The 25,066-nt window shown below is 38.6% G+C and overlaps 1 protein-coding gene across 1 annotated transcript in view; it reads left to right on the forward strand.

Moving 5' to 3' along the window:
* Window positions 1-836: 836 nt before the first annotated feature.
* Window positions 837-25,066, forward strand: part of LOC108508539 (dystrophin-like) — a gene marked incomplete at its 3' end in the record, with an annotated part of 198,958 nt that continues 174,728 nt past the window's right edge. Inside the window, exon 1 of the mRNA XM_017837392.1 lies at window positions 837-985. Within this exon, the coding sequence (XP_017692881.1) occupies window positions 943-985 (43 nt within the window). The remainder of the gene's footprint in view (window positions 986-25,066) is intronic.

Below are 25,066 nucleotides of genomic sequence, written 5' to 3' on the forward strand. Positions count from 1 at the left end.
GGTCCAGCAGCTTTTGGGATTTGGGAGTGAAAGGATGTTCCCACTTTTAAAGAGAAAGTGACAGGCAGCTTGAGTACACTCCCTCCTCTGCTTCCTCAGCTTCTGGGCTGCAGTACTGCGTGGTTTTGTTGGGAGTGGAAAGGTCAATTGTAAGTCAATAGTTTTTGCCTTTTTTTTTTTTTTTAAATCAGCTACTGACATCACAGATTGTGTTAGCATTTACACACTCAGTTTGGTGACAGCACTATTTTTGGGTTTGTTTATTTTTTCCTCTGCTTGGGAGCAATGCTGAAATCCCAGAAGTCAGGGACGGTTACTGCTCCTCTCCCAGAAAGGGAGGATCCTCTCTGGGGATGGGCTGGGGGTCATTTGCTGGGAAGGGAGCGAATCTGCTCCATAGGGATCTCAGGGGAACTGCGCAAAGGAAGCAGCAGAATTTTCCTTTTCCTTGCCCCCGCTTTGTAGCCTAAATGTTCCTTGGGAAGCCGCAACACATAATTTAAATCCATTGCACATGCCACCCTGGAAGCAGAGCCTTATATGTCGAGTGCATGGGCTGTCCTATTATGGGAAATCAACTTTGTTTTGAGGGAAGCACAGAGCATTGCTTCTGCGCAGGTCCTGGAATTTGAAACATTTAGGGGCCTCCAAAGAGCACTGGCATTAGTTACCATGCCGGCCGGGTGGAAGTGAGGATCCCTGCCTCTCCCTGCTCAGGACGCCGCAGACCCTGCCGGCAGCCAGCCCAGAGCGGCATCCCACCCGGGGGATTCCTGCCCTCTCCTCTGCAGAGCTGCTGGGGCTTGTGCGGGGACACATCTGGCATTATGCAGGGACAAGCCTAATTCAGCAAAAGCCACTGGAGCAGCAAAGTTGGGATACACTTTGCCAAGAAATATTTTGCTGTTGTTTTCTTTTTCCTCTGTTTTGTGGAGAGATTTCATGTCTGCTCACATGCTTTGGTATGAGGAAGTGGAAGATGATTGTAAGTATGAACAGACTGACATAATTTATCACAATATTCACTTTGACAGAGCAGTGTAGTGCTACACAGCCCACTAACAGCATGCATTTTTAAATGTTTGCTTTCCAAGTCTAAAGGAGGATAACACCAGAGGGGGAAAATAAAGAGATTTTATTTTGTCTCTGTTAGGGGGCTAATATCCTGTACATTATATATATATAAAAGAATTCCTCCTGAAACAGCACCCAGATCGCCTTTGAATAAAAATAAAACATTTCTTTCTGAAGTTCAACAGTTATTAAAGCATAGGGTTAAAAAAGAAAGAATTGAGAAGACACACCAGTACACTTGAAAAAAAAAAAAATAGTGTCATTATTCTAATAATTTGGCAACACATCAGAGGAGTAATCAGTTTCTTTGAACTGTAATGGCATACGCAGTTTCATTGCCTAATATTAACTTACAGAGTAAGAGAGTTCTTCTCTGGCTGCTGAGCTGTCTGGTATCAACCAAATGAGGGGCTGTCAGTTTTGTTCAAAGGGAGCAGCAGCTGAGCTCTCCCATGCCCTTCCCAGAAAAAAACCAGGCACCTTTTCCAGACTTGCACTTGTTTGTTGGTTTAGAGCTACTCTTTCTGGGCAATAAGAAGAAAGACAGAGGATGACAAGAGTGGGAGACTGAAGAGAGCCAAGAATGAAAGAATGACAGAGAGCTCAAAAATCCATCTACCATGCTCACAGATGATCTTTCTTCCTTCCCCACACAGGCTCTCAGAACAGACTGTGCTGGTGAAAAAAGAAGTGTCAGTGTTGTCTGTACATAATCTATGATGGTCCCTGACCCCTGGTTTATAATCTATTTTGCCTCTTCCACTTTCAGCTTAGTCTTGTGTCTTTATAATAATAGAATGTCTGTTTTTCTCTATTTTCTGATCATAAGAGGCAGAGAAATCTATACACACTCTCATTTACCCCCATAACATATAATGGACTGCATGGTTCCTAACATGCAGTGAAGACAGTCTAAAAATAATGTTAGATTTTGTTATGTTTGACAGGAAAGAAGCTTAAACCAGAAAATTTCAAGGTGCAGGTGTGGCCTTTTGCCATACGCTTTCCCTTTATGCAAGATGAACTCAAACTGTGTTTTCTTGTGCCATAAATAAGACTTGGATAAGCTAAAAATTTTCTAGACATTTTTCTCCTCCTAAGAGAGCTCCTGCAGTGATAGCACCCTTAACTTATTGGACACATTCTGGCAGTTCAAGTAAGGTAGAATAATTAGATCACCATTATCACATATTAAATAATTATGAGACAGTTTACTAGACTTCTGAAAATATTGGGAATGCAGTTGGGAAGAAGAAATGTTGTGGGTTTCTCCTGAGGGATTTTACTCCTGGTTAGCAAGAGGAAGACCATGTACTCTAGAGCAACCCACACAGTGCCCAACCATTTTCACAAGTCCTCTTTGGAGAGAAATAAGGAGAATTTGTTTTCCTAATTTTTCTATATACTCCATTTCCAAGCTAATCACAGTGTCAGCCCAGATTTCTAGTCTTCAGCCTTGAGGAAGAGACAGTGCTGCAAGGAAAGCTGGGGAGGTGCTTACTAAGTAAGGAGGAAAGATACTTGCTGCTTAGTGTAAAAGTTGTAATTGCACTCTGAAGATATAGCGGGTGAAAGAAAGAAAAAAAAATAGTTCTGTTGGAGCTTCTATAAAATATGAATGGAAAACCAGAGTTGCATCTAGCAGATGAATAGCATTCATGACAAGCCTTTAAATCACTTATATGTTATGTTAACTTGCTATCACTTGTATAGTTACATGTTATGTAACTGTGTTAATATCTAAAATGAAATGGTGATGTCCTAGCACTTCTTTGGAATTATTTAGTTGAATTGATTTCCTCACCTGTACCCTCACTCTTTTAAAGAGCATGACATTTTTCTTTATATAATTTTGTGTAACATTGTCAAGGATTTTTATAGTAGTATTTCAATAAAAAAGGAAAATCTATATCTGCACTTTGTGACAAAGTGTGCCCAAAATAATGCTCTCAAATTTATCCACAGCCTTCCTTTGGTATGTGTCACTTCTCCTACTTGTTGTCTGTGCTTTCTTTCCTTCTTTCTCTATTATTGGATGAAAACTTTTTTGCTCTTGGAGGTGACAGTGGTCACTTACACCTTTGCATTATTCTTTAAATACATCCTTTCTCTTCAAGTTTCCTCTTCAACCCTCAATCCACCTCTGCATTCACCCATTCCCTTTTCTGTTCTGTTCTCTTCCATGCCACAGCAGTAAAGACAGGTTCTCCATTCCCTGCTTTGTCTCACTTTTGGTGAGAATGACCTTTGTGAAAACATAAAGGTATTTATTCATTGCCGAAGGCTTTACTTTCTTTCCTGAGCTATTCAGTGTTTACTTCTTCCTGAGTTAGACTGGAAACTCCTTGGGGCAGAGGCTGTCTCTTCCTAGATTTCTGCAGAGTCTTTGACAATGACACCTAAACAATAAAGTGGCAGGGAAATGAGATATCATAAATTTCATTTTGTTTTAATTATGATGAGATTACTGCAAACTTCATCTCAGAAACCAGTTTCCCTAGGGGATTCAGTATCATATGCTCTATTTCTTCCTTCTAGTAGATATAATCCTCTTTCTGCGTCCTTATTTTGACATGGAACCAAATTCAGCTTTCAGTCACACACAGGCATCCTCTTTCTCTGCTTGGATTTGCACAAAGTAGCGACTAAAAATAGAATTAATCATCCAGCATGGAAAAGAAACTAATCCTGCCTGAAAGTTGGTGGCCACAAGGGGTCTCTTACAGGATGCCATAGGTGTACTGTAGCAGAGGTCCATCCAGGTTCATGTTTTAGCTCGGATCAGAAGTGCATTTCTGAGGCGAATTCTCAGATGTCAGATTCCTTGCTTACGACTGTGCATCAGTCCATGTGCCAGAGGATGTGCCCTGCATCCCTTTGGGAGGAAGCTGAACTCAAGGATACACTCCGGGTTCGGCTGTTGGTCACAAACTCTCAGTAGGTGTGTGGGGCACTGGAGTCACACTGAAGCTCCTCCAAAATGAGCTCAGTGACACACACACACACACCTTGGGGGGGAGCACTGGGTTGGCAGCCTGCTCCTGTCGGGCTGTATGATTTGCTGATGCTCAAGACAACTCAGTGAGATAGGGAAAAGATGGCAACAAATTTCTTTGGATCTTGGATGGGAGGACAGAACTGCTCAGAAAGTTACTTCCTAGCTAGTGCAGGGTGGGTGCTTCATCCTGTCTGCTCCATCCCCCCTCATCCCCAGGCTGCCCATGGCTCTTTTCAACATGATTATTGATCAAGGGACTATATTCAAGGAATACGGTCTGTTACATACATAATTGGTGATCCTGTGAAAATTAACCCTCTTGATTTTTCATTTTTTTAATTTTTTTTTTTAAGGAAACAAGTCAATTATGTTACTAATAGAATATAGTTACTGATCAGATCATGTTATTTCTTACTGAAAAGGTACAATATTTGTAGAAAAAGGTTAACCCTTGACTAATACTGTGAAATTATTCAAACCACAGAACTGTCCAGAGGGTTAAGTGTTTTCAAATGATCTCCAGAGGAAACAGGATTAGATTCATATATTTTTGTCATGGATTACTGTTAAACAAAATCACATTGAAAGGTATTGTGAACCAAGCAGCCTTGACTTGAAAAAGCTGACTTGTTGATTTTCACAGTACATTTTCAATTAAATGTTACCCCAAAGCTTAATTATCATTTAGGAGGATAACCATTGTACTGTGTTATAGCTAACTGCTGGAAAAAGGCTCCTCGATAAATTTAGCGGAACTTTATAGCATCACATTGCTGTCGAGGAGGATGCACTTGTGATAATACTGTATCACTGTCAGGGGAAGCAGAACAGCATTGGGAATTTTAAATTATTGTGCCTTATCAAAGACTGAGCTTTGTGGAAAGCAGAAATAATGGTTAGTGGAGTGTTGCTTTGCAGAATGTCTTGCCAACTGAGCCACGCAAGGGAACAAGCTCCTTCATCTTCCCAGAAAAGCACATGTGGAGCAAAGGAGTTGCTCTTTGCTGCAGAGACCACAGAAACTTCCCTTCTAGCTTACTTGCCACATGTGTAACAAGTCAGAACATTCTTAATAGTGTGTTTTGAGGCAGAGATAGACTGCATTTTAAGAAAGTCATAATCTTTCTTGGTCCTTCTTGCAAGACATATTTTAATTTTAGGGTATTATTTAGAGCATGAGACTGATATTTGGCAGGTTTTCTGGTCCTTTCTGTCTCTCATTCTATATTTTTAAAATAATGGGTATCTATATAATTTTTTCCGTTATATGCAGACTTTTATTCTGAAAGGAAAAATATAGTTTTTAAGTATCACAAGCATATGTAGGAGAAAGAAATGATATTATGTGAGCAAAAGCCTATGTTCTTGTAATTTTGCATATGTTCATACAAGATAACAGTTGTCACATTTATACTGAATTTCTTTCTTGAAACACTTTTAAAAGATAATAATCTTCAGCAGGAACAAAGTAGCATAGTTTAATAGTAAAAAAAGATACAGTTGTAAAAATTTCCTCATAGAAAATATTATAGAAGTATGTTAGACCCAAGGGTGGGTTTTTTGGTTTTTTTTTCTTCCCCTGCAGTATTTTTCTATGAAGTAAAATAATGTTTTGAGGATTGCTTTGGAAAAAAAAAAGCTAAATAATCTTCAGTGTGTAGAGATGACCTAAAAGTGAATCCAGAATATCACATTTTGCTTACCTTGCCTTTGCTAATAGATTCTGAAAGGTCCTGGGGGACCTAGTGGTATTATGAGCACCCCAGAATAAGAGAGAGAGTGAGTTTTAGTCAGGCTAATTAAACCTTTTGTGCCCATTTCTTTTAACCACTTAATTCCTCTGGCTGTCAATAAAGTCTGAGAAAACTGTACGTTTCTTGTCCTCCAGAAGTGTCCCAGTAAAAAAAGAAACACCGGCATCTGATATTTTTTATATACACTTAGAAAGAAGAGGGGCAAAAATTTAGTAATATGCACTGGACTAGGCACATGGCATTGCTCTGCTGGATGCACAATAACCTGTATTTCTTATAAAGTGTAGAAGTTGTTGTCACTTGTGAAAATCAGCTCCACTGGCTGCAGGAGCATGGCCGTGAGCACAGATATCCGTGGGGGAGCCTCCCTGTGTTACCCCCCTGGTGCTTGCCATGTTCTAAAATTGGTGCCCGCCCGCGTGGCTGAGTGTCTGCACACATGCACACTGGTTTTTACAGGAAATTATCCATGGGTTTTAATGTTGTGTAGCACAGGGAATTGAAGGAATTTAAGGGGTGATTGGAATTTGACATCTCTGCCTTTTTTTTCTGAAAGATACTTTGATTAAAGTGTTGGAAGGCCCAGATAATGGAGGCGTTGCTGCTATTTCAGATACACAGGGTATGAGATTTGAAGGCAAGCCAAATCACAGTGAAACAGAATAATGATGTCCTTGGTTTATTTTTCACTTGGTACTTTCAGGTTTTGATTGGATTCCGAATGAGGCAACAGTTTTCTCTCTCAGAAAGCAGTGCTAGTCCTTGGAGGCTCGTAGCCTGTTGTCAAAGAAGAAGTGCTTTCTTGTGAAGGTCATGTACTGCAGTGGCAGGAGAGGGGGAGAAAAACCAAGGGGCGGGAGGGGGGAGAAGAATGAAAGAAAAAAAGAAAAAAAAGATTTCTTTATTGGTCTTAGCCAGGTACAAGCTTCTCATAAGAAACATTTCTGCAGTGAGACCTCTTACTACTTTGACACAGCCTGTGCTCTGCTGATGGTGTGTCTAACAAAAAGGTCCTCCTCTCTCCTAAACCTCTCCGTGCTCATCACACACAAACACTTCAATGATTCCCTTCACCTTATTCTCTCAATGTTTGGTTTTTTTTCCCCAGTATTTTAAAGTTTTTATTTGGAAAAGACTGTTCATGAATTATTTCTCTCTGAACAAACCTCAAATCTTCTTAGCTGTTGCTGAGCTTGTGCCAGATTAATGCAGGCACTGTATTTTCTAAAAAGTTAATAACATTATATAGGTAGCATTATTGGAGGTGCTAAAGAGCACCTTATGAATTTCCTGGATGGTGGGTTCTGTAGATATATAGATAGGATCCCTTGACACGTTCTGATGTAAATGGCTGATGCTGAGGATAGGAATAACTCAAAACATTTGTGCTCATTTCTTCAATACGGGGAAAAATGCTGTTAGACATAAAGACATCCTGTCACATTCCTGTGCTTAGAAGGTATGAGTCCCCAGCCCTTCCTGGCTAACTCATCCCAAAGCTGATGAACTCATAAGAAAGGAAAACATGAGAAAGTCTCTTTGGGTCTGAGGGAAGTGAGAAGGATAGAGATGCTCCTTGCTGCAGAGAGATCCAGGTGGGACTACCTCATGATCCTGCCCAACTAAAAAGGGGAACTGCTCATAAAAATGAAAAAGAGGAAACTGAGAAGTTACCAACCTGTGATGGTCTGATGGTGAGCTTGCAGATGTGGTGTGTACAGGCTTATTAATTCAAAAAAACCTCAGTTTAGTGGCTTTTTGTGCTGCTTTTAGTGAAGATTGTTAGAAACCCCAAATTATTTTTCACTAGATTTCAGGAATACAACAGTATTTCTTATATTCATTTGACTTTATTTACTGTGGACCTTTTCCTATCATGTGATTTAGTACATATTTTATATTTACTCCCTGCCCCACCCTTCCGAGCCCAGCAAACGATGCTGAAAATAGAGATCAGTATATTTTTACACCAAATTCGAAGGTCACATTTATAAATGCTTGATTGACTGATGGTTACTCACTCTCCAAAAATGCAGAAGATCCACATTAAAGTGTTTGCTCTGCTTATACTCTGTTTACAGAGGAGAAAGTTTCAGTTGCACTGGATGTTGAATGCAAACCAAAGGTGAAGCCAAGTAACTTTTCACAAAAAGGAATTCTTGTTTTCTCGCCAGCATGAGAACAGTTCCTTTTATAGTAGTCTCTAAAGGACAAGCATGTTGTAAGCTTGATTCTGACCTTTCTGTTTTTCCTAATAATTAAATATATCAGCTCTGAAAGCTCTAAGAAGAGCATGGAGGGAAACTTAAAACTGTGAAATAAACGGTGGATTCCAGGAGCAGTTATCTAACACTAGAATGTATGACATTTATTGTAAACAAAAAGCTTTATAGATATAAGAAATTATCATAAATCTAGGGGGGGGGGTTCCATAACTGTTTAAAGTTCCATGATACACTGTATCCGTGCATACAGAATGGCTCGGTGATAGTAGTGTAGCTTTGAAAGATGTTGCTTGAATCAAGATGCTTTTTAGAAAGCAGATAAGTAGACCTGTACTTAGTTATATCAAATTCCTCTATTAAAAGTTATCCTCAGTGAAATGGTATTTCTGTCTTGATTACCTGATTGATGTAAAGTTTTAGAGAACATAAATTGGGGCACATTTTTGCCTTGGGAAAGGAATCTATTGGATTATGATGTCCATCTCTATTTCCTGTTCAAAACAAGGCATGTCTTTACAGAATCAATTTAGAATTACTGCTGGTTTTAGCACAGGCGTTAACTTAATAATGTTTTTCAACTGTTACAGCTGGAAACCAAAATTGGAAACATTTTATATTTTGAAAGAAACTGAATGACAGTGAACATTCACCCTTTAATCTTTAATCTGGTAAGGACAAGCCTATTTTTCTTAGGGAATAGCAGCTGAATTGTGAAGCCCAGACTCTTTCTACCAATACTGTTGTCAGCTCTCTTGTTTTCTGTTTAGTCCTTTTGCCATTTTACCATTTCTCTGAGTCATGCACATCCATTGCTGTACTGCTTATACTACTTTAAATAAGCCCTTTCCTTCCCCAAGAAGGCTTGCTAATTTTTGCATGTTATCTTAAGCTGATTTAACAGTTGTTTCCCAATTCTTCCCAGCTGCTGCTACTGCTGAATTGATTCATTTTACTCTTGAGATATTGCAGGCAAAAGTTTACTTAACCAATAATCCTCCCCTTCACTGAAGGAAGGATGTGATTTGAACAAGAACTTGTTCAAAATGTGGACAGAGTTTTTTCCCTAAATCTGCCTACTCTAGACACCAAATGTATTTGCTTCTTATCTGGTAAATTTTTATCTTGAAAGTGAAAAATGTCTTAGCCCTAAATAGTAAAAAAGGAATTCATTTTTTCCTGGTGTAATAAGTCAGTCTATGGAGGCTTTTTTTGATGGGGCTACGAGTTCCTAAGAGGTGTTCTGTGTGTCTTGGAGTGCTTCCAGAAACTGTTGCTCAGCCTATAAACAGATGAAATTTCACAGACTCACAGACCAGCTGAGGCTGGAAGATGCCTCTGGAGATCATCAACTCTAACTCTCTGCTCAGAGCAGGGTCAGTAAGAGCAGGTTGCTCAGGGTAATGTCAACTTGGGTTTTAAATATCTCCAAGGATGGAGACTCCACAGTGTGTTCTGGCAACTGACTATCCTCACAGTAATCTATTTTTCTTCTTAAGTCTCTATGGAATTTCCTCTACTTCAATTTATGCCCATTGTCTCTCATCCCGCCAGTGCACACCAAAGAGTTTGTTTGACTCTGTGTTCCCTACTCCCTCCCATCAAATATTTATAGCTATTGATAAAGTCTCCCTGAGTCTTCTCAGTTCCGGGCTGAGCAGACCCAGCTTGCTCAACCTCTGCTCACCTGAAAGGTGGTCCAATCACTCAATCCTGTCTTTGTGGCCTCTTGATGGACTCACTCCAGTATGTCCATGTCTCTCTCATACTGGGGCACTGGACTCAGTATTCCAGCTTTGTCTGACGAAGGTTCAGCAGAGAGGAAGGACCATCCTGCTGGCAACAGCCTGCCTAATGCATCCCAGGATAACAGCCTTCTCTGCTGCAAGGGCACATTGATGGCTCATGCCCAGCTTGGTGTCCACCAGATCCATTTTTGGAAAACTGTTTTCTACGTATGAGGTCCCCAGGTTATACTGGTTCATGTGGTGGTTCTTCCCTCTGCGCAGGGCTTTGTACTTCCCCTTCCTGAACTTCACAAGACTCCTGTCAGATCTCCAGTTGGACTTTGTAGAGCTCCAGCCTTTGAGCCCAGCAGTTCAGTTTGTTTTCAATAAACCCCACTAGCCTCTTACTTAGTCCATGCAGGGTTTTTTTCAATGGGAATGTTGTGGGAGACAGTGTTGAAAGCCTTTGTAAAGTCAGGATAAACAGCATCAACTGCTCTCCCCCCTCCATCACTGAGCCATTCACCTCTTCATGAAAGGCTGTCAGGCACCATTTTCCTTTGTAAACCCCTGCCATCTACTCCCAGTCACTGTCTTGCCTTTGATACATTAGGAAATAGTTTCAAGGGTGATTTGCAGTTTTCTAAGAGGATTTGCTGCATCACTTTCCTAGGTTATCCAGTTACTCCTTGCTCCTCTTGAAAATGAGCATCATTTGCTTTCTTCTCATTCCTCCAGAATCTCCCACAATCACAAAGGCCTTTCTCGAGTAATCAATAGTCATCTTGCAGTGACTTCGACCAGCTCTCTCAGTGCTTTTGTTTGCCAGCAGCCTTTCTGACTAGTGCAGAAGGTGATTGTAAAGAGAGATTTGGGGTCTCTCATGTCTCTGTTGATGCCAGTTTTTGGCAGGTCTCACACACAAATACCAAAACTGTCCATATTCGCTGTGTTGCCCATATTATAAACCACCCGCAAATCAATTTAGAGCTAGTATTTCAGGACATATTTGTTTGAACTCTAGCTTATCTGAACATCCTTTTACTGTAAAGCCCATCCAATTAAATTAATATGTAGTGTAGAATGTCCATTATTTGTTTAAAGTCTACACAGGTTCAAAACCCATTAAACATAAAAGACTAAACCTGCAGTAGTATCAGCACGTTTTTTGAAAGTTGTTTAAAAATTAGAAGTTAGGAAAGTGTCTAAGGTGATAGTGTAAATTATTTGATCCATATTCTGTGAAAACATGGTTGTTATTTTGAAGACTTGTTGCAAATTTATTCTGATTGCAAAAATTAATAAAATTTAATTAGTTTTAAGCATGTTGAGATTTTAGTTTGGATGTCTTAATTTAAAATCAAAGAAATAAAAGTAAGCCTTTTAAAAAGTAAGCCCTTCCAAATGAATACTGTTATTGAGTATACAGTCAGTGTGTCTCTCTCATGGAAGAACTGTACTTAATTTTGCCACTTTAATCATTTAGATGTAGATAAATTCTGTATGTTCTATCTTTCTTTTTATCTGTCTTATGTTTTGGTAATTTTTGTTATTATCTTTGGTTATTATAGTAATTTTAGTATGCTTTGTGATTATTTTCTAGTAACCACAAACAGTCAGTCTTTGTAATAAGAAATGTTAATTATTTTTCCAGATCGTATTTGTTTATGCCACCTAAGTTATACGCCCTATTTTTAATTGTATTTTCACTTATTAAAGTGCAGCAAAGAAAGAATTAACTGCTTTTTAAACTGCTAAATAGCATATCCTGTGATTATGTGAATTTGTAGCTCAGTTAAATGCTAAAGTTTAGCACAGGACGTTTGAAGTGAGATATTTGAAATACTGACTTAGAAGTCATTTGGTTCCATTCTAATGGAAAGGGCTCCCAGTTGGGAACCTATTGGAAACCTGAGGAGTCTTTTTGGAAACTTATAAGATGTACTTTTTGTAACAGCTTTTCATTAAGACAGAGAGGATTTTTGAGCAAGAAAGAAAATGCATGGAGTGTGTGTCACAGCTTCCAGGATTCCTCATGTTAATCTCACTTCTTTGATAGTAATATCCTATTTCAGTTTTACAGCATACAAATTTGCATCGTCTATATTTTGTTTTATTATAATGCTTTCTATTCTAATTTACATCCACTGCAGCCTATTTTTTGGACTACAGCTGTACCTGTAGCTGTGGCCAGTCATGGGATGTTACTTTTAGAAATCCACTATTTCTTTCTCACACAGAAACAGCACAAGCCTCTGCAATTGCCCAAGTCCTTTTCTTAATAAATACTAGGAATTATTTTTTTATCTATGGTGATTCAATTCTTTATTTTCTACACAGTAAAAATCCCTGGACTTTTTTTTCATTTTTAAGGTTGTTGGGGTTTTTTGTTGTTTTGTTGTTGTCGTTGTTGGTTGGTTGGCTGGTTGATTTTTTTTGGTGAGGATCTGTTCCTGGGGAGTTGTTGTACCCGAGCTTGGAATGTGCTAAAAGTTTTCAATGTACTCCCTATACCATATAATTTACAGCATGCAGAAATATAAATAAATGTGTCAACAGTTTGCTTTGTAGATATGTAACACAATCAATGGGCCTACAAGCATTAATTGGACATTAATTTCCTATAGGTTGTGCAAAATTCTGGGGCCAAGATGGGATTATGAATTTGTAATCACTGTTAACAAAGGCCTGGTTATTTTTTAGTCAATGAATTTGAATACAGAAATTAAGCTGGAAGCAGAGAGCAAGAACATATTATTTTCTGTATGGAGAGAAGTTGCTATGGTGTGGCCAGGGCTGAACTCATAGCTGGAAATGATCAAAGATGTTGCTAGAAAGAGAAGAGTCCTTGGAGGTGTGTTTAAGAAGCTTCAAGCACCTCATGTGATGGTAGTTACAGTTATTAGCTACTACAGCTGTTGTCAAAAGATCTAGTTATTCTGAAGCATATCACACATGATCTGAGTGGAATGAATGTATAAATCGTTATAATTATTATTGATACAGTATAACAGCTGAAAGTACTATTTGTGGGAAATCATATGCACACTTCAATTAAGCTATAATATAAATGCAATTTAAGATGTAACTGCAGATTAAGTGTGACACTCAAGCCTGACTTCATGCAGAGAAACCTTCTTATGGAGCCCTAAATGTTAACAATATCATCACTTTTAACAGACAAAAATGTCAGTGCTGTAAGCCAGTCAGAATTGCACCAGTAAATCAGTGAATCTCTTGTTTCTGTAACTAATGCAGTTAGTATCCCAGGTCTCATGCACAGAGCCTTTCTGCCACAAGATTTCTTTATGGAAGCCGACAGGACAGGAGCTGGTTGACGATGCAGTTCAAACACTGGCAAGGCAACTACATGCATTTAGACCTCCAGTTTGTATGATCATTTATTCATACATTCAGATCTTCTCATGTCTACAATAAAAGAAACATATCTATGTACTTGCACAACTATTACAAGAATTTATTCTGATGATAGAAATTTCGTGGTTACTAGTGCCTGCCTGAAGAGGAGGGGATGTTGGAGACAGCAGGAACTGATGTAAAACCAGAAATGGGAAGGCTGCACTGGGATGTGGGGCAAAGGGAGGGAAGAAGTCAGCCAGAACACAGCTGGAGAGGATTCAAGGAAAGATCTGTAACATGGCAGCCATAGAGCTCTGCCATCATAATGCATGCCTGCAAAGAGCTTGCCTGAGAATGTAAGGTGAAGAAAATTCTAAAGAAATCTGAGTAGTAGTAGCAGATACAGGAATTCATTTTAACCCTCTTAACTTCTAATCTGCATCTTTGTGTCACTATGCCTTCTCACGTTGGTTGGCAAGTAGGTTTGCTAGACTTTGCTGCTGGAGTTACAGCTTTCACAAAGGGAGTGTGATAGCAAGGATGAGCAAACGCAGGTTTCTCACTCAGAGCCCTTTCCAGTTCTCCTCTCCTTCCCTTCATTACAGGTCTGGTGTATGTCACTTCAGCATGTCTCTCTATAATCTAAATCATCTTGTTCTGTGTGTACAATAAATCACATGCTTGGTTGATGCGACATGGCATAAATTACAGGTTATGCATAAATTGTGATGGGTCCAATTAATTACAGACTAAGTTAATTTAGACCTCACATTGGGACATCTGTATTACACATCTTTAACTTTAGCCTCATTTATGGGTAGGCAGGACTTGTTATGGGCTTGTTTGTTCTCACTAAAGCTCAGACAGCAACACCAGTGTTCTTCCAGGTGCTGCCTTCAGGTCTCTGTGCCAGAGGTGGCTGTGTGGGATAGGACATGTCCACCTCGTGCACCAGAGGCTGAAAGGTGCTGCTCAGATTAGAGCTGAGGCCACAGCCTGACAGGCCCACATACTTTTGAAACAGAGATGTATTCACTGAAGGCTTGAGGGAGGGAAGAGGAATGCTGCATTTTTGTGGGGCCGGACTGCTGGAGGTCCTCCAGGACTTCTCCTGTTATCCATTGTTTTGGCAGCACCAATCGTGTCAAACCTTTCCATCAACTGAACGGCACTGGCCCTCTTTGGTTAATTTATTTGTCATGGTTGTCTCTTTGCCCTCGTCCTCCCACTTCACCAGAAAAAATAGATACAGTTTTTTTGTAGTTAGCTTAAAAGATATTTTGGAGCCTGTTACGGCTTGGAACAAAAAGGTGAGCAAGTTGGACTGGGCCTGGTTGCCTTAGCCCACATGTGAGGGGACCAGTGGTAAATGTCCTACTCAATCTTTTTCTTCATTCTCTTTCTTTATTGTAAGGAACTTGAAGCTTTTGAAGTAGTGACATGGTTTGCTGTGGCTGCTGATATTGAATCCCTCTTTTCCATTTTTCAGACACCCTCCTCATTACTGCTAAGAACCATCCTCACAATTACAATGCCAGTCTTGATCCCAAATCACCAGCAAGATACACTAATCCCTTCACCCTGTCTGAAAGGATTTTATTCCCTTACTGCTTTAGAAAACTAACACCATAACTGGAGAAAAAAATTTCCTCTCTGGACCCTTAGTCATAAGGCAACAAGCAGGACTTACTGTGGATTTTATTTCCATGGTATAGATATATTGCCTCTTGATCTATGAAAATGGCTGTTGTCACCTATAGTACTTTACCATTTATCTCCAAAGAACATAAGTCTCATTGTGTGGTGTAAATTCTTTGAGCCAAGAAAAATAACCTAAGTGCTCCCTGTGACAGGGTGGGAAAGTCTGATGGCTCCTCAGTATTAGGTTTGCAGACTTTCCAGTGTCTTCAACTGTGAGGCAATTCTGGTTTACAGTAAATCTCTTCTCCCAGAGTGATTCCTTAAATGAATGTATATATTTAATCCCCTTTTGATCCTTGACAAAAACTCCTATCTCTTTTCCTTAGGGATCTTCAATTTCTTTTGCTGTGTTTTCAGTCTTTCTTTTTTTTCTATTTACTTGGATATTTAGGAAACAGTTAATAGAGAAAAATAGAAATTTCTCCTGGGTACCTAATGCACATTCTCAACCAGGAGAAAAAAGTCTTTCAGTGATATTTGGAAAAAAAATGCTTGTATTTTCCAGTGTTTTGAAAACATTGTGTGGTGTATATTACTAAAGAAAGTGGGAAATTCAGTACTGCTTTCATATTTAATGTATAACACCTTTAGTGTTAAAATACTATGAAATATTTATAAACTTACAAGCCTTTTCCCTCAGCCATTTTCCGTTAAACTTCACTGAGTGCAGCTTCTCTGATTTATTCATGTGCCTAAGTTGAGAGCAACAATGCTGTGTTCAAAGATTTCTTTTGATAACTTTGCCTTAAATCATACTGTGAAGGGTGTCTGTGACGATTCTCTCTCCTTCTCGTCTTGGAGCTTGCAGAGTGGTGATCTCTCTGTCTGTTCTAAATTGTTATTATTTGCCTCCCATTAGGTTCTTGCAACTCTGCACTAAAGTTCCTTCAAACTCTTGGGAGCCCTCAAGTCTGCTGGGGCCAAGTTGTGGGAATTCGCTAGTTTACCCTTGATTAATAATTTTACCATTCAGCACCTCTGCTGGAGCACGAGGCTTACAGGCCTTTCCAGCCCACTTCAGGATTTCCTGTGCCTTGAAGAACTATTCATATTCAGGGCTTTAGAGATGGCTTCTGGAGGCATCTTTAGCCAACAAAGAAAATCTTTTTTTGCTTTCTCCTTGTTCTGTGCAATTTGACAGTAAGATATCTGTGGTATATCATTCCTTTTGCCCTCTTTCTCTCAGTAATTCATCTGTGTTTCTATTACATACTTTAATAATAAAGAGCATTCTGGATCTAAGATAGAAGCCCTTTCACCTTCTTTGTAGCTATTCTACAAATGGCTCAAAAGGTATTTGCACAATTAACAATCTTCCTGATTTAGAACACTGAACTTGCAGGAGATTTGCACAGGGGTTGTGTGTAGTTCAATCAGCATCTGATTCAATTATGGACTTGCTAATTGTAGGTTTTCCCTTTTCCTGGTAATGCAGACAGGCTCCATTCAAAATCTGGGGACTGGTTTCAAGAACTGTGTCACAAATGTATTATCCTCATTATTGCATAACTACATAACTCAGTTTCTGTGACTAAAACTTGGTTGTTTCCCTGACCAATTTCTGAGATTTTTTTTAGGTATCTTTAGAGAACTTAGGTAATTCTATAGAAGTTTATGAATATAATATACTGTGAACATGCATATAGTTTGTTTAAGAGAGAAGTTATGTGAATATAGGATGCTCTCATCCTTTTACTTACAGCTAGATCCATAGCTAATTAGAAATTGAGAAAGGCCTAAAATCCTGTTGCTACAAAAATGTAGGGAACTCTACTTAGTGGAAAACTGTATTCTGCCTAGTGATGAAAATTAAAACTACTGTACTGTTTAGCCATGAAAAGGCTAAGAAGGGATCTAATTGCTCTCTTCAGCTACCTGATAGGTAGTTATGGAGAAAATTGTCAGACTCTTTGCACGGCTGTAGAGGGAAAGGGTGAAACAGTTTTCTAGAATGAAAATTTTGACAAGATACTAGGAATATGTTTGTTTTTTTTTACCATGGGTGTCACGAGTTAAGCTCCAGAGGAGCTGTAGAATCTCCTCCAATGGAGGGGTTCAAAACTCAATTGGACAGAGCCCTGAGCTTCTCGATCTAGCTCTGTAGTGGGACCTGCTTTGAGCACAGTGTTGGATTAGATGGCCTCCCTCACAACCCATATTATTCGGTAATTCTGTGTTTGCTTTACAAAGAATGTTCTAATCATATTCAATTTAGAATAGAGATATAGCTGCACAGATTTGCTAAAAAAATACCAGCCCACTGAAAACTGTAACTTACTAGTTGAATCAAAAATCTGTTATTTGAAAGTATTATTTATTTTACTATTCTGTTTCCAACAACGTGTGAGTTTTTTTCCTCGACCCCTCCCTTGGTACTAATATGCGCATTCTATTTTTTGTTTATTTTAGTGAATCACCATCCTAGCTGGGTATTCTCTCAGCGTAAAGGTTTCAGACTGTAGTCCCCTGTAATCATTAGAACTGCTTCTTGATGACACATGGAAATAACACTAATTTCTGAACACAACAGTGCAATCAAGAATGAGCCTTGACATGTTTAGATCTATGTTATTTAAAGGTACATAAGGCAGTAGGCTCTTTATTTTTGTTGTTGCACAGTAATTGTGCTCCAAGCTCTGCATAGCTGTTTGTCTCTATCTGTGGGCATTGCACAGGCCTTCTCAAAATAGTTTCCACTGCACAGAAGTAAAACAGATTTGACCTGGATTAACTGGAGCATAGACTTCTAATGAGCCAGATGGATCAACATTCCTGTTCAGCAGAAATGATAGTTACAGTGTTTGCCATAATAACCCAGCAGTTGCCTTGGTCTTCTCCTCAAAAAATAAACTATTTTAAACTTGGTCTCGAGTGGTTAAGCAGTGACTGCTGTGAGGCATTTCCTTCGTAAAAACCTTATCTTACGTCATTATGAATTTCCCAGGGAGGATCTAAAGCTGATATGGTGAATGAGGTTTGTCCTTGTGACTCTGACTGGGTACAATATCTGCCAGCTAGCCCGGAGCTGGGTAGAGCAGATAAAGGAGAATATCATCATAACACTGATTTAAGTAGAAAGTATGGAGCATTTTGTTTCATTCACATCCCTTGCACAGGAAGCGGGCAAAGGTCAGAGAAACTGCTCTTGGGTGTGTCAGGCAATAATTTGTAGAATTCAACATTGAAGATCCCAACAGTTCACTGTTCAAATGTAGAAAAGCTTTCTTTGTGGGTATATCTGATTTCCAGGCTCCTCTGTCTGGGCAGAAAGGGAGTGTACCAGTCTCTGGCCAGCCAGCACAGTGAAACAGTATCTGGATGATGTGCCTTAGACAAAATGTCCACGTGTTGAGCGCAGCCTAAATAGATGACATTCTCAGTGCAGCTCCTTTAACGCCACCCCTCCCACCATCTCATTCAACTCCAGAGAGCTTTCCCATGGACTGACAGTGATTTCACAAAACACATAAGGATTGGGACCTAGCTACCACATGCTTGCCAGTCGCCCTAACCCAGCTCTGCTGTGAGCTTGCACTTGTGCCAGCTTCTGCCTTGCAAGAGGAATAGGAAAGTACTTATGGAATAGGCTTGTGTTCATTTTGAATAGGTACAGATACATACAAAAGCAAGGAAACATGCTGGAAAAACTGGAAAGACTGTGTGTGTTGGGGAGGGAGAATTATATGCCAAAGGGATTGGGTTCTCCTACTTAAATACTAAAAGGGAACAAACCCTCTGTTCAGTATAGAATTTCCTGTAAATTCACTGACGAACTGTGAACGATACATCGATTCATAAAGACCATGTAACTTAATAGCTGCTCTTCCAAATTTTCATTTGACCTTTCAGCTATAAAAGGCAATTCCTTAGAGTTTTCAAAGGTACAGTTCATTGCTCTTTGGTTTAGTGTTACAGAGCAAGTATAGTAAGTAACAGACCTTATTACAGTAACTTTTTTCTCTTTGCAAAACCATTATACACCTCTTTGACCTTTAAAACAAAAAGTGCAAATACGGTTCAGCAAATGTTTCCAGCATTAATTTCTGTTTTTCAGAATTACAAATATGTGGGTCTTAATCCATATGGTCTGTATAAAGCCTGTTTTATTCTTTTTTTGCTTTACTCTTTCTTTGATAGTTTTTCTCAGTTCCCTTTCATCCAACATCCTCCATTGTTCTTAGTGCTTTTTTCAGTTTTTCCTCTATTTGTGACCAAAGAGACCAGAAGATATTTTTTTTTTTTGGTACAGTATGAGATTATTTATCTAAAAAAAGAAAACCCCAAAAACCCCCACCAAAATACCTGTAAACCACAAGATGACACCCGTGTAAAATTGATAAGATATTTTCAGTTTTCTAGTGCCCTGGGCAACCTATTATCCATTCATCTCACTTATGGACTTCAGACTTAAAACTTGAAAGTTTTTTTGTTGTCTTTTTCCACTGTTTAAGCCTGTTTGTTTAGAAAGGAACGTATTACTATGCAGCACATGTATATGAAATACAAAACATTACCAAATTAATGATGGCAGCAGGAAGAATCACAGAATTTTTTCATTGTCAAGGAAATGAAATACTTTACTCTTAAAGGTTGTGACCTCAGTAAAAGCACTACTTAGCTGTTTTCCTTTTTTTAGCTTTAGGAAAAAAAAAATCCTTTTTGAAGATCCTCAAATGTCTTATCCTAAAACCATAGGAACCACAAACACTGCGTATTAGAATACTCTCACCCACACATTTTTTTTCTGCTTGGGGGTGAACTTACTTGTGAGAATATATAAATCATTTTTAAAGGTGGAAGAGGGTCATACATTGCTGTCGTTTTCTATTATTTGTGAAGTTTCCTTTTTTTCTGTAGCTAAGAAGAGTATAAATTTTGTAAGGAAGTGAGATGACACATGAAATCAACATGTCATGGGTTGTTTTTTAGTGTTTTGTTCAACTCATTTCTTGAATATTTTTGGACAAGAACAGTTAGAATTGCAGTCACACCAGTAGTGTTTTGTCTCTTAACTCTTGCTCTGACACAAAGACTTTTGAACTCCATAAAATATCCTGTGCTGATATGCGTGAATAAAACTCATTTGACTTCATCTGAGGATCTGGCCCAGGCTTTGATCTCTTTTTAGAACTTGTCCAACTTTTCCCTTTATGGCCAACAACGTAGTACCAGATTTCTGCTAGCTGAATACATGCACTATATATATATATATAAAGTAGCTAATGGCCTTTAAATAGTTACCAGTGGGCAATTTTTAACTTGTTATAATAGTTTGAAACTATTTGGATGCCCTGTCCTCTCTGCAGTATGCAGCACATTAACATTCCAGAGCCCACAAGGACATTTACTATGAATTGTGACAGTGTTTTCCTCTGTGGCAGCTTTCAAGACTTTCACGTAGTAACTGAGCCCTTGTCTGAATGACTCCACAGCACGGTGGCAGTCAGGAGTGCTGGCAAAGCATTGTTGTGGGCAACATACCACCAGAAAGCATATTTCAGATAATGCCCCCCTCCAAAAAGAAAAAAAAAAACCAAACAACAAAACAAAAGCAAGCACTCTGGCATCTACAGAGTCCCCATTGTCAGCTAGTGAAATACATTATAAATGGCAATAGCTGCCTTAAATTTCAACACGTACATGATCTACATATAAATACAAAATAAAGGTTACAGACTAACATTTGGAGGGATGGGGGAAAGGCCTATTTCCTGGCATAATAGTGTTGAAAACAGCATCACACAGAGTGGAAATTTTGTTCTACAAATAAAAAGTGGTCAAACTATCACAGGAATGGTGGGTTTGTTAAGTGGGAGTCTGAAAGAACACAGTATAGCAAATTAGTGTGGTGTTATATAGGCTCTGTATGTACACATTTGCTGAGCCTGTGGAATGGCAGAGCAGTGAGTATGTTGCTTCTTTGCAGTTTTAAGGATGTCTTGATTTTCTGCACACATTACCTGTATTACAGCATAAATGGAGCCAGGTTACGGAATGCAGTACAAAAGGAGATTTTGAATAAGGAAGAAAGAAAGAAATAGCTGTTCCCCTCAAAATGTCCAATAACTAACCAAAACTTTCCAGAGAGACAAAGATGTTCTAAGAATTGCTTGAATTTATGGAGGAAAAATATCAATAGGAAGCCAGAAATGTGGAGTTTAATATTAAAACAAACAAAAACCCAAACAAACAACCAACTAACTGCTAGTTTATTATTTTGTTAGTATGCTTTAAAGAAGATTCACCAAAGAGCAGAAGGGTTCATTTTGTAAAAGATAATTTTGTTTCATTTGTTGAATTGTACATTTTCAATATGGATTTCAAATACTCCCCAGCTCTGTGGAGTTGGCCTTCATCAGCCAAGTGATGGAGGATGATAGACAAATTTTGCTAGAATTGACAGTGTAAGAGTAACAGCAGAAATTGTAATAGAAATAAATAGTTCATGTATCAGCTTCTCTAACAGAAGTAAGAGTTAAAGGTTTTAGTATTGATGTTTCTGGTTGAACAAAATCATACAGGCACTTAGAAGCCTGTATGACATTGCCTGGATTGATCAGGGAGATGACCTTTTTGATGGGAGATTTTGCAGGTATCAGGGCTAAATTACTCCTCTTTCATTATGTCTAATATTTCTTTTAGTCTGGTTTTCGTACCGCAGAAATGTTTTTGACAAGAACTGTGAAGCTCAGTAAATGTGACAGAATTGAGAAGATTTCAATATGTCCCTTTAGACTTGTGGTCAGACACTTGGTGATGACTGAAGACCATGAAATCTCCTTTCCCTTGTCAGGGGCAATTGTTGCCTGGGAGAGGGTGCTGGCTCTGTGACAAAGTGCCATCGTGGACCTCATGTACTGTGCACCACTGCAGCCACTGTATTTTTTTGTTGATATTAGTGATGGTTTATAGAAAACACGAATTGGCTGTAAACTATAGCAGGGCTTTTAAAAAATAATCTCTAAATCAGAAAGTGGTTTACTGTGTTTTCTCCTGTATGGTGACTGTGCAGTTTGCAGGTGAAGCCAGTCTTAGTACTGCTTCTTAGTACTTACACAGGTCTTGTTCAGTGCAACTTCTGTGAGCTCCTCTGCTGAGAATGGTGCATGTCACTCTTCTGACCCCAGGAGACACAGATCAGCAATAGCTGAGTAGCTGAAACTGCAGCAGTAACAGGACTCTGGACAGGAGAGTGTCCTGCTCACAGACATGATCTGAACCAATGCAGAAGTATTTGAGAGTTAGTTTGAGCTTCAACATGTGGTTACAATGGTACTTCTCCAGAGAGGTCAAGTTTAAATTGAAGCTGATGGCCAAGTCTGATGAATTGTACCAAAGTGTTATTGCTGTTTTGTGATGTGTAAAAATAGACACAAGGATCAAAGAGTCTGGTTCCCTGTAGATGAAAGATTAGTCCACTAACAGGGTAATTTAGTTCAAATAATCACAGTGTGGCCCCTTTGTATTGCTTTCATATTAGAGTGGCTTCTTCCTTAAAAGATTTCTGTGCAACACTGAAAGAGAACAAAGTCTAGTAATTCTTCTGTATCCCTTTCCTGTCAAAAAGGGTGAATAGAGAAGTGACCTTTTAAAAGTGCAGAATTGAAGACCTGTATTTTGTATGATTTTTTTTGTTGTTGGTTGTTGTTAATTAAGCAGCCCTGTCCTGTAGAAGACACAGTAAAGCAAATGGCTATGGAGGGCATTGCAGCACAGCATGAAATTCCACCAAAATAATGTTTTGATATACACTTCTAGGAATATATTGATGTGGGTTTTTCAGTACTAAAGGTAAATTGTTCCTCTTCAGACAATTAGTTAATAGGCATGTTATGATGAGCTTGTGTGTTTGACCTTCTCAGAGGTTTATTAAGAGAGTAGAGAACCTCAGTTTTGTGGAAAGGTTTGTAATATATATTTTAATGGAAGGTATGCAAAACTGCTAACAGGGGAAGCTTGGTTGTTGGTATTTAGATCAGGTCAATTTTTTCATATTTTACATGTGAACACTCATGTCCAAAGCCCACCTGGCTCCAAATCCTGGCTGTGATGCTGGCTGATCATGGAGTTAGGGAGGAATGGCTGACCAAGCTGAACTCGTAGCCTTCTCTGAAGTTTACTTTTCCCGCCTCAAAAAATGTAAGGAATCCCTCCTTTGGGGTTTTGTTTATTTGCTTTTTTTTTCGTGGAATAAACCTGCAAACATCATTGAACCCCCCTATCAAATTGCTTACAGTAGAGCTCAAGCTGTAAATGCAATTCTGCTTGGGTATTATCTCATATGTCTGGTTTAATATACTCAAAAGTGATGAAAAATCTATAAGACCATGTAATAATTATATCATATATAAAATTGGCTTGAGCAATGACATTGCATCAGTGGCAACATGACATTGAAACCTAATAGGTTGGTCTATATTGCTATAATTTAAGCTTTAGTTTTTTAAAGTTGAGATCAATATCTTAATGATTAACTGATTTTTTGTAAAAAATCCTTAAAGTTTTTCACAAAGCAGTGATTAGTTTGTTAGTAATGCTGCCACATAAGTTTCAACATTCATGTATTAACAGAACTATTTTCCATAGTGTATAAAAAGTAAGCTATGCTATTTCCTCTGAAAATTCATTATGAACCCAATATTTAAACTTGACTAAGAAAAAATAATTTTAAAAATCAAGCTGATTGATGTTACCTTGAAAATCTGAAATACCCCCAAAGACAGCAACAGGTCATAGTAAAGTCTTGATCTTGGTTGCTCTCATCTTTTTTTTTCATACTTGCAAAATTAACTTTGACCAATTTTAATGTTTCTATGCAGCATTGCTGTATAGCTTGAAAACTGGGTGAAAGATGAAAAAAAAGCCTAATGAAAAATTAGATTCATAACAATTTTTAAAGTAGGATTATTGCTGCTTTCTGTGTTGGAATCAGTAAGGATTTACTCCACAGTAAAGCTTCAATTAAAAAACATATACTTGAAAATAGAACAATAGATGAGAAACTGCAATCTTGAGTTAAAGTAATGATTGATAGCAAACTAGAGTTAGGATTTCTGCAGCTTTCAGGATGACAGTAGTTGACTTCCCTTTGAATTAAGTCTGTTATGAAGGTGTTTTGTTGACACTGCTCTCGGCTTGCTGGTGTCTGACATGTACCTAATAGAACATTTCTCTGTGTCCAAGAAATAATCTGCACTAGGGCTAAAATCCCAAGTAAGCAGAACCCAAAGATGCACGGCATAATGTTTTCCTGGTGTGGATTCTGTCCTATACTGTTCTTCACAGTTACCATGTACAGCTGTGTGGAACATTCAGGTACAGGCCTTCAGATGTGATCAAAAAATTAAAGCACCATTAGCTTGACATAACAAGAGACATAGAAAAGTATGGATAGAAAAGAACAACAATGAGCTTTAGTTTGACAAGTACAAATGTGATGCATTTCCAGATGCGAAGGGTGGCTGTTCTAAGCCTTACAGGTGCTCAGTGGACGGACAAAATCTATTACAACCGACAGATTTTTAAAGATCTAAACAAAAAAGTACTTACAAATAATAAACCTGAATACATCATCAAAATCTATGAGGGTTTTTTTTCCTCAAAAGTTAACGCACAGTAAAATTTCACTTTGTGAGTGTGAGGTCTGGTTCATGAATAATCAGTTAAGTTTGATTATAAAAATAACAGAATTGGATGAACAAATAAGTCTTTTCCATCTGTAATGTCTGTCAATCATTTTTAGCTTTTGCTGATAAGGAGAGCTTGGCCAGATCGTGTTGCCTGTTACACGAGTGTAAATCCATGACTTGAGGGTAAATGAGAACAGAACCTGACTACTCTCCCCATCTCTTTCTCTCTCCCTCACACTCAGCTTCTCTGACTTGTTTTCATTTGTTTATTTTTACCTTTTTTTTTTTCCTTTCTAGTCATTCCCTTTGCCTTTCTTTTGCTTTGGTTTGCAAGATAATTTATAGATTGTCTGCCCTGTTACCAGGCTCCACGTTACACAGACCTATTTCCATTTTACTCTACTTCTCACTGAACCCTGAAAGTTAAACAAATACATAGAGAAGGCAGAATAATATCTTAATGTGTCAAAATCCTCTCTTCTGTCATGTTTTGAGCTCACCTCTGTGTACAGGTGCCTTCATTGTTCATAGTAATTTTTGACAGTTGCTCCTGATTGATAGTAATAGCATGGAAAATGTGCCAGGACTTTATCACGATAGT

The sequence above is a fragment of the Lepidothrix coronata genome, unplaced genomic scaffold (assembly GCF_001604755.1).
Source record: "Lepidothrix coronata isolate B3197 unplaced genomic scaffold, Lepidothrix_coronata-1.0 Scaffold303, whole genome shotgun sequence".
Lineage (NCBI taxonomy): Eukaryota > Metazoa > Chordata > Aves > Passeriformes > Pipridae > Lepidothrix > Lepidothrix coronata.